The sequence below is a fragment of the Scomber scombrus genome, chromosome 19 (genome assembly GCF_963691925.1).
Source record: "Scomber scombrus chromosome 19, fScoSco1.1, whole genome shotgun sequence".
NCBI classification, from domain to species: domain Eukaryota; kingdom Metazoa; phylum Chordata; class Actinopteri; order Scombriformes; family Scombridae; genus Scomber; species Scomber scombrus.
The window spans coordinates 12,569,007-12,579,744 of record NC_084988.1 but is presented as its reverse complement, the minus strand read 5'-3'; the positions used below and the strand labels follow the sequence as shown (position 1 = coordinate 12,579,744).

Below are 10,738 nucleotides of genomic sequence, written 5' to 3'. Positions count from 1 at the left end.
TTTGATGGAGCTGTTAACAACTCCTAAACATCTGAAATTTGACCCTGACTACTCACTGCAGTTTGTCAGATGTCAGAAGCCAAAAAGGTTGGAAACCACTGGTTACATCAATATATAATAGTGTTATATTATCCATTGTGTCAAATCTTCATCTGAAAAGTGCTCAGGGAAATGGTGGTGTGAATATGTAAGGATGAGTTAGCACAGAAAACTGACTAATATGTTACACTGTAATGGTGAAATGTGTGGATTGTTGGTAAACATGACCACTGTGGTTACTCAATTCTTCACTGGTCACACCTACGTGTGTCGGTGACCAAATCACATCTATTGCACACTATTGCTAAAACATAACAGACACCCATTTGTGAGTTAATTCACTCTGAGTGACACCTAAAAACCTTCATCAACCATGTCAACAACAGCACCCAGTGAAACCAGGAGCCATTAAGGGAATCATGTCACTGTCCATTGTCCAATAGTTTGCTATCAGTGGGAGTGATTGTGTCATGTTCTGAGTCACCCTATTTTTCCACTCAAAAAGTTACAACTGGGAGGGTTTGAGTACCTGCGGGTAGTGTTTTGACACAGTATGAGGATGACTTAGTGATCTGTTTACCTACCCAAGAACCGTGTAATTGACACAGTGACATTGTTGAAATATCAACAAGTTCATTCCTTAGACATGAGATCTCAGAGAAGGGCAGATCCCTGAGTCCTAAAAACTCCAAAACCCAAAATTAACTTCAGTCAGTCAATTGATGTCATTTTCAGGCATGACTACATGGCTACTGCAGACAGTCAACCTGTTATTCTTTAATTCATTCTTAAATATTTGATTGTGGCCTTGAACCGATTGGCCCACTGAGTTAGACCCGAGACGCAGAGACAGAATTCACACAAACTGAAGCAGGCCCTTAAACCTCCGCCAGACCCAAACCATTTACTCAGACTGTTCTGACGTAAACAAACAGTCAATACATATTTAACCTAAAAATAACAGAGGACGGTTATGTTTTTGTGAGTGACCATGACATAATGAACTGCAAATTTACTGAAACCATCTGTCAGCTCAGGCTGCAGAACAGTTTACACTCACTCGAGCTTGCGTACGAGGAAAAGACAAAACAATAACTGTGTGTACAGACAGCAGGTATTCAGAGAGGCACATGATTATGGTACATTATGGAAAATGAGAGGATTTTAACCTTCACAGGAAACCCAATCTCACTATTAGAACCATGAATCCACAGTGTTGGTGAGTAACTAGTTACTACATGTAACGGCATTACGTAATGTAATTACAAAATAAATTTAACAGTAATCCATTACAGTTACTCAGAAAAAATGTGTTATTAAATTACAGTTACTTAAATGTTGATAATTACAAAAGGGGGTTACACCTGAAGTCAAACCTTTAAGATTTTGCCGAGGAGGAGGAGGATATTTTCTATTTTAAAAAAAATATTTAACATGTTACTGAATACATATATTGCTGTTTTTAATTCTTTGCAAACAACATTTTTTTTAAATATTTTGTTAATAAATCATAATGTGGATCAAATGGGCTTAAATGGTGTCACTGTACCAATTAAACCCATGCCAGACTTTTGACTTTTTTCATAGAATATCTTTATTTTATATTTTAAAATCTACATGAACTAATGAAAATATTTTCCAATGAGAAAATCTTGCTTTATAATAAATGATGTCCCGTATACATCATGTCAGTATCCATAAAAAAGACCTGAATTTAGATTTTGGTGCTTAATGGGTACACTTACCCTAACAGATGAAAACATTCATTAGAAAAGTAATCAAAAAGTAATAAAATGTAATAAGTTACATTACTTAAAGTGATTGAAATAGTTACATTACTTATTACATGTTATATAAGGTAACTAATAATCTCTAACCTAATTACATTTCCAAAGTAACCTTCCTAACCCTGACAACTTATTTATCATCTGGAAAGTGTGAAGGGAAATGAATGTATGAGTATGAATAATGCTTGTGAGAATTTCTGAAAAGGTTAAAATAGGCTACTTAGTGACAGAAATCAGAGCAGTCATCACAAGCAGAGGCAAGCCAACCAGTCCCACGTCAATGGTAACCCAAGATATGTTAATACAGGGGTTACTAGTCACGACCCCCATGATAACACTGTTGATTTTGACGGTGGGTTGGATCAGCAGTGACAATTTCAAAGTCCTCCAATGGGTTTTGGGGGCGGACTAGGGGAGTTGTCTACCTCCAAGTAATCTGATTGGGCCCCCCCTCTCCTCCTTAAAAGAAAGCTAAACACGCTCCTCTCTTTTCTACTTTGAACCCTCCTCCTCCTCCTCTTCCTCCTCCTGCTGCTGCTGCTGCTGCCGGTGCACAGAAATAGAAAGGTTTGGCAGAAAGCGGTCGTCCAGTAGTAGGAGTGAGGACACATCAGCAAAAATAAACCTGTCACAGCTTCAAGCAGGGTCTCACTACAGAGATTATCTTCCGCTTGTCCCTCAGCATCAGCAACGTGAGAAACCTAAAATAGGGAAGGATATTGCAGAAATTGCTAACCAGCTTGGCTCAACACCAAGTCTGTTTTTTTTACAATAACGAAGTTGAGACAGACTATTTCTAACAAAGTACCCAGAAAAGGTACTTAAAAAAGTATTACAGCTTTTTTTGTCAGCCACATATTTCAAGAGTTAGTTTTGAGAGGGAATGGCATTGGACTTCGCTGCAGGATGCATAGGAGGTAAGTTATGTTGTAGTTTATAGTCACTTTAATGTTAGCTGAGTTAGCCACATTAGCAAGATTAACAAGTTTCAGCTAACGACTAGCATTAGCTTTAGCTTCAGCTTTTCACAACGCGTGGACAGCACCAAGCGGCCAAGTTAGGGTTTTGTTTTTATCACATGTCAAACCTGTGAATTAATACAAACATATAAAAGGGGGGAAGATTTGATTATAAAAAGCCAAGTTTAAGCGGTTTTTAAAAAGGTTTAATGTTAGTGAAAATCCCGGATGTAGCCTTAGTATATGACGTAAAATTACCTGTGGCATTTAAATGTTGTCACGCCGTCATTCATAAGTGTTTTTCTTTTTAAACTTGCACACATTCACACTAAAACATGTAGTTATTGTATCCCAGTGTACGTTTTTTACAGTGTCAAATCAGGTTACCCCACCATCCTTTTTTTCATCCTTTTTTTTATTTTTTATTATCTGATCATCTCTTCCACCCTGTATTGGGAAATAACCTCCATTCCACTTTAGGGAGTAGCCTCACCCTCTGGAGGAAAAAAACAGGGTTACAAGAAAGATAAGTTCACGCCTTCCTGTTTAAATAGTGGCAGCTCACAGTCACTTTTTCCATACCTCACGCTGAATCTCTGGGAATCTTGTCAGCTGTTTTGTCTTTTATCCAAGGCCAAGGTCTTCCTGAAGTTTAGCACAATCAAGGAGCCCAGATAAACTCACCACAGAGCAACAGGCACAAATGTGATAAAAGATCTGCACCGCAGAGCCTGTTGTAAGGTTTAGTTGTGTTTTCTGTCCTTTAAGAGAGTGAGAGCTCCTACACTTAGGCTAATTAGGTTGACTATTCATTGAAATTCAGCTGCATTCAACTGAGATGGGTGATGATGGGGGTTAGGAATACCTGCATTATAATGATATGGAGCTTGGTTCATGTCACCATTAGAGCACGGCCGATATAATGGTCAGCCGATATTATCGGTCGATATCGGCCTATCACAGATATATCGGTATCGGCCTATATGTTGTCTGATATGTACTGATATAGTTTTATTTATATATATATATATATAATTATCTTTATATAAGTTAATCTATACATACAGATGTTTTTTTGGTTGTTTTTTTTATTAATAGTTATTTTTAATTATTAGTGTATTTATGTACATATTCTTTTCATATAATATCGTCGGCCAATATATCTATCAGAATTTTCTTTGCTCCCTAATTTCTGTATCGGCTCCAAAAATCCAGTATTGGTCAGGCCCTAGTCACAATTACATGGCTGTGTTTGTTATTCATTCACTGATTCCTGCATGCCAAAGCTTTCCCCAGAGTTACACTTCAGAGAAAGCAGGACGGACATTTAAAGCCTGGTTATTAATCCTAATAATAAGATGCAAACTTGTAAATCTGGACTGTGATTCAATTTCATGAACATGCATTCAGTAGTGCTTCCTCACCCTCTGAACAATGTAAAAGGCATTTTTCTATTGTTACTCTTTGCATTCCACATTTTCATACCACTAAAGACACATATGGTATATGTGTATATACCTCATAACCTGAGGTGTCAGGTTAATCATTACATGGCGTTAAATGAATGCTTTTATCCAATGTCATCCTATGTATCCTCAGTGCAAATGAATGAATTATAGTATTTCAAAACCTTTGAAAATACTCTCAACTGGAATTAAGGTTGGAATTTGACAGTGAAGTTAGATGTAGGGTTAGTTTCCCCATTACCAAACTGTATAAATGTGTAAATGTGTAACACTTGAATATGAGTTAGCTCCTCATGATTGAATGGCTCTTGGCTGATAGGTTGTAATATTACACGGTCAGAAGTTGCTGTTTGTATAATGGTTTTTCAGATTATTGGCAGAAGTCAAGGTCAGGGTGCGGGTAGGTTTTTGTCATTGTGTGCAGTGCAGTCTCACAATGGGTGGGCTGTTTTCTGTTGTGAGATGAGCCATTTAATCTTACACCTTTTTCTTCCCTGATACCAAATTGTACACCATAGGTTAAGGGGTGTGTTGCTGTATCGCCTTTATCAGATCTGGAGGATAATGACAGATTTTATTAAACAAAGTTCTGTGCATTTCAGGTTGTATTTTTTTAAATAAAATCCTGCCTCCTGTCTTTCAGGTGCTGCTGGTGTTTTGGTCGGACATCCATTTGACACAGTGAAGGTGGGTGTCCTCCTCTATCCTCCCCACGGTTTGCTCTTGTTAGGCAATGGCATGATTCAGGAGTTTGCTATAAAAATGTTGTACGTCAGACCACTCTGTTGGCAGCCTGAATGTGAATCCAGATTACTTAAAAGGTACAAAAGTCAGATAATTGAGCAAGAGAGAGAGGAGTCCGCATGTTATGTTTGACAGATTGTTAAAGATGCAGCTTTAGCTTATTTATAGTGTTGTGCACCACCAGACAAGCTAGCAATGTTGCTCCAGGTTAGCTTTTCATCAGTCTACATTGAAATTCAGTTTCTGTGGGGCTCCCCTGTCCTGTACAGTCCTAACGTTTGACTAACTGCTAATTCACAGCAAGTATTGTTGGCACTTGAGTTATGTAAACCATATACGCAGTACTCCTTTGGCTTAAAACTATTTGTTAAAGTTAAAATTTCATTCAAGAATATTGAGATTTTTGTCATTGTTGTATGTTTTTTTTATGAATTATGATGAATTTAAATGTTTTAATTGCTTTAATATTGCAAATATATTCAGTTCGCTGTCATAAATCATTCTCTTGATTTGTTAATAAAAAGACAAGAATATTTTACATGAATGCAATTGAAACTGAAAAACATTGAAATTGGAGCATCTACTTTGGAGGTATACATGGCTGGTCAATAGTTTGGTTGTAGCTCTTTTATACTTTGCTTTTAATGTCATTTCTCCCCGAGCTGGTGTCTGCTTTGGGGCTCGGGGGGGCTGTCTTTAACAGCAGCAGTGTCACTGTGTTGTAGATGAGAGAGAGAAATAAACAACCTCTCCACGGAAATGTGACCTAGTAAGTACGGTCAAGGTCTTTCTTTCTCTCACCCTATGTCCTGTTTTGAGCTGTACAACTTTAAAACACAGAAGACATCTTGTTTTTGTAAACATTTTCTCGGTAAATTTTGCAATCCCTAAGCATCATTTTTTTTGTACCTTGAAATAAACCATTTCAAAGCACAGTTGCCTGCTTGTTCCCCTGTAAACATTTATTCAAATATGTGGCTTGTAGCTATTGTGGTCCTCGTTGGCCATGTCACCTTTGCATGCGACTTTAACGTGATGACTGTTGTCCACAGGTGCGACTTCAAGTTCAAAATGTGGACAAACCTTTGTACCGGGGGACAATACACTGCTTCCAATCCATCATACGCCAGGAGTCGGTAAGCTTGTCTTTGCTGTGAATGCCTAGTCATGTTTTTTGCTTTAAATCAAATAATTCTTGAGTTGCATTCAAACACGTCATGGCTGTTAGTAACATAGCTTTCACCATGTGCTGCTTACTTACTGTCGAGCAGAATAGTCTGTGCGCCAATCAAAGTGTCCAGTTACAGTCCCATCTCTGAGAACAGGCAGCATGTTCCTAACATGGGGCGTTAGAGGGAGGTGTGTCAGCCAGGGTCAACGAGGGCCTTATCCCTGTGAGGGCTAAATTAAGCTTTGGACATCATGGCATTTGAACTAAGCGACAGTATGCTTGGTCTCAATGAATTTCTCATGCGTGTTTCATACAGAAACTGTATTCCTACCACATACTCCAATTTTAGTTTTAAGTGTCCTTGCAGAACTGGAAAGGCTACTTGGATAAAAACACTTCAATAATTAATAATTTATGTAAGAGATATCAATATTAGCACATGCTAATTGTTAGGGCAGGCTAAAGAACATGTGACTGTTCTTTATGTTTTAGTGGTATTTGAAAAGTCAGGTAATTTTTCAGTGCTGCCTCTGTCATAGCCTCGAGGCTTTCATGATGACATGGCTGACATTTGAAGTGTTTAATTGATGGCAGATGACATACAGTCCACACATTTTGGTACTTAGGGCCTGATTTGCTAAGATCCCAAATACAGGGTACTTACTTGCGTGCACAGTGCAATGGATTGTGTGTTTCGTTTGCGTGTGTTTTGCGGGTGATCTCCTAAGAATAATTGCGTAAATGAAAACAGGTGCAACGGGGTGGAGACAGCAGTATTTAAATGAGGGTTTTGCGTGTGTCACAAGCAGACCGTATTGTTTAAAGATAGAAACAGTTCAAACCGGAAGTATATCCATGTATCAAAGTCAGAATTTAAAATAAAAATCTATTAAACCCTAGTGGTCCATTTAGATTGTCCATGACATGACTAGACAGTTTGAAGTTATTTTGCTTAGTTTGCACAGTTGTTGCACAGCTGTGTTGAACATTTCCCATTACAGTGTGACAGAAACAGAAATGTGGTCTAGATAAAGGCAGATGTTTCATCATGATACAAAATAAGTATGTGTAATTGTGGGTTTCATGTCTTTGACAAATCAACAAATCTTGTGCATTTTTATTAATGTTTTTTATGCTGGAAACGTCAAAAGAACCATCAAACAATCCCAGTAATCTTTTCTTGTGTCTATAGATGCTTGGTCTTTACAAAGGCATCGGCTCTCCAATGATGGGCCTGACCTTCATCAACGCCATAGTTTTTGGTGTGCAGGGCAACGCCATGCGGAAGCTCGGCAGGGACACACCGCTCAACCAATTCCTGGCTGGAGCCTCAGCAGGAGCCATCCAGTGTGTCATATGCTGCCCCATGGAGCTGGCCAAGACACGCATGCAGCTGCAGGGGACTGGCGAAAAGAAGTCGAAGAAGAAGATGTACAAGAACTCCTTGGACTGTCTGGTAAGAATCTACAGGAGGGAGGGAATCCGAGGTATCAATCGCGGCATGACGACCACCCTGATCCGTGAGACGCCAGGGTTCGGTGTGTACTTTCTCGCTTATGACACGTTGACGCGTTCCCTGGGTTGTGAGCCGGAAGACCCATACATGATCCCAAAGCTGTTGTTTTCTGGTGGAATGTCTGGGATCGCTTCCTGGCTCTCCACCTATCCCGTAGACGTGATCAAGTCCCGTCTGCAGGCGGACGGGGTCGGTGGTGTCAACAAGTACAACGGCATAATGGATTGTGTGAGACAGAGCATAAAGAAGGAAGGCTTGAGGGTGTTCACACGTGGACTCACATCCACTCTGCTCCGCGCGTTCCCAGTGAACGCTACCACATTTGCCACTGTGACTCTATTCTTAATATACATGCGTGACGGAGAAGAGTGTAGCATTCAGGACTCAGAGCCACAGGCTGTCGCGCTGCAACCTTTGCAGCCACAGGCACAGCCGACCAGCATGTAAGCCACTGTGCAGCTGCGCTAATTACTACAGTCGTCAGCAAGTCTATCCAGTATAGATGGAATTTACAGCTTCATGCCGGTCTGTGATCTGTTAACTGGTGTCCATAATGACAAAGTTGAAAGTTGTATTCATCCGCCCTTGGAGCTTCAGCCAAGTGACCACATGTAGTATTTAAATAATATATTATAAGATAAAAGCAGCACATGTAAATATGGTCTCTTTTTAAAAACTTGGTTTTGTACACATTTTTTTTTAAATGTTGAATTTAGGAAACTTAACGGTTACAAGAGTTACTGTAACATACAGTACTGGTTACAGATGTCCCAAAAATGTATTTACAGTTAAAGAAACACTTTGAATGCTGTGTTCAGTTTAAAAGGAGGTATACCTGAAATTCATGTTAAAACCTTTATCAAGTATAAAGACATGCAAGACATGCCTGAACTTCACTGTGTGCCATAAAGTATTTTGAAGCTTAGATTCATGAAGTTTAAGCAGCAGACCAATCCATCATCTTTTTGATGGTGTCCATAGTTATCCCCTTTCCGTTAACCTCCATAGTGTGAACACAGCATTTTATCATAATGGTTACAAATACAAAGAAAGCATGACATATGCACTGTACATTTATGTAGATATTATTCTTTCTGAGGTCCTAACCGTGTATGTAGTCGAACTTTCCTATGAGAGGTCATAGGAATGCAATCCAAATGTTATGAGGTGTCGAGGTTTTAATTAAATGAGGTGTCTTTATTTCTTTGTGTACTTAAATAACCTGTTTTAATTCTGAAATTCATAGAGAAAATATTACTGGCTTGGACAATGAATTTCCCTTTGTAGTGTGATGGAAACAGAAATACCGTGTAGGTCAATGCAGAGATTTCACCCAGATATAAAATACTTATGTTTAATTGTGGGCTTGATGTCTTTGAAATGTTTTTTATTTGACACAATTTTTGTCGAAAACCAGATTTAAGGCATTTATTAATCTTTTTGTTCTGGACATCATGCAATGTCCAAAGAAAGCACCTTATGGTATAATGTTAAGCACATTACTGTAAAAAATACACTGATGGCAGTCAGATTTTTCACTACAGTTACATTTGATGTTTGAAATGTCCCACCGGTACGGTTCTGTTACAGTGTAGGGCAAACTGATGGCATAGTTAAAGTTGGCTTTTTAAAAATCTTTATTTAAGATTTTTTAAGCCTCTTCTCCCTCTCATTAGATGTGAAGCACGATGTTCCACAGGAGGGAGTTTTTATGGTCAGATCAGCACCGTACACACTGATCTCCGCCATCTAGAGGCAGAGAAAGTAACTGGTCTGGATATTTTTAGCATTTTTAGTTGCAGATTTTGCTTTTTTATAGCTGCTGTTTGTGTGTTTCAAGAATGTACATTTGTACACCTGTTAGCAAAATCACAATTAAATATCTATAAATATGAGTATAACCTCCCAAACTGAAATAAAATGCAGGTTGTGACAATACGTAAAGGGAACTTTCAAAGATGTTTCAAATGAATGTATCATTTTTTTCTATTTCTAAATGCCTATAAAACCTTTTCAGACACTAACCACAAACACCAACTAGTATCAAATATTCACCACCAAAGATAGAGCCAACTTACTTTGCTATTTATTTATGTTTGTTGTCTTTAAGGTTGCTTCCCTCTTCATATTAACCAGGACAGGACAGAGAGATGTGACCTCTGTACTCCACCCTGTTAACATTTGCTGAAGTTAAAACTTTTCACATTTCACAAGTTAAACATGTAAACCATAAACAGCAGCTGAAATAAAAACTTAATCTGGAAGTGTTACAATTGCAGGAGCTATTACTTCTCCTGCATGTAGATGGCGCCCTGTCTAATCTCTACATCTGCAGTTGTGAACTGCTGCTGCTCTTACTTTTGACAGGGTAGACTGGGGCTACAGGGTCAGAAGTGAAGGTCTAAAACTGCTTTGGGGTTGTCCAAAGACATAGCGATGTGTGTGTGTATATACTGTGAATTTGGTGTACAATGTGTGAAATCTCTCTAGGCTTTTGAATTAATAAATTACGATATTTCTGTCCCAAGATTTGTTCTGTATTTTCTAATGTAATGTGATTTGTCTGACTGTACTGGAGGATGACACACAATAACTTATATCTTAATCAAGGAGTTGCTTTAAATATCCAATATTGTATTTTGTGTTATGTACTTGTTTTTTAACATCTTGCACCAAAGCAGCATGCACAGTACGTAGGCCCTTGAAAGATACCCTGACACAGTTCTTGGTATAGATACCACTACATTATGTTAAGTTTTAGAATTTTAAAACACGATCATGAAATAGTTTTTAAAAAATTGATGGATTGGATGCGTTTGTCAGCTGATCCAGAGAACTCAAACAATCCAGTAGCTGATTCATGTTCATACAAAGTATCTGAATTCTAACAGCATTTTCATTTGAGGATGCTGATGTTGTATTAAAGTTGAAAATCAGAAAGCAGTTAAATTGATAGCAAGTGCTTTTGACCATATTAGAGATGAATGGCTGACATCTAGTGGCTCTTAGAGGTCGCAGGTTTTAAGATGAAACACATTCTTTGTGAAAGAATAATT

At 38.4% G+C, this 10,738-nt stretch overlaps 1 protein-coding gene across 2 annotated transcripts; it reads left to right on the top strand.

The window, feature by feature from the left end:
- The first annotated feature begins 2,341 nt into the window (after nucleotides 1-2,341).
- LOC134000596 (mitochondrial basic amino acids transporter) lies at nucleotides 2,342-10,394 on the top strand. Of its 2 annotated transcripts, XM_062439984.1 has the most exons (4): nucleotides 2,342-2,743; nucleotides 4,895-4,938; nucleotides 6,048-6,131; nucleotides 7,359-10,394. In XM_062439984.1, the coding sequence occupies exons 1-4, from the start codon at nucleotides 2,710-2,712 to the stop codon at nucleotides 8,127-8,129; spliced, it is 933 nt and encodes a 310-aa protein (XP_062295968.1). In that variant the 5' UTR covers nucleotides 2,342-2,709; the 3' UTR covers nucleotides 8,130-10,394. The 2 variants fall into 2 exon arrangements, with proteins under 2 accessions (XP_062295968.1, XP_062295969.1); XM_062439985.1 differs by lacking the exons at nucleotides 2,342-2,743; nucleotides 4,895-4,938 and adding an exon at nucleotides 5,123-5,764.
- Nucleotides 10,395-10,738: the final 344 nt, after the last annotated feature.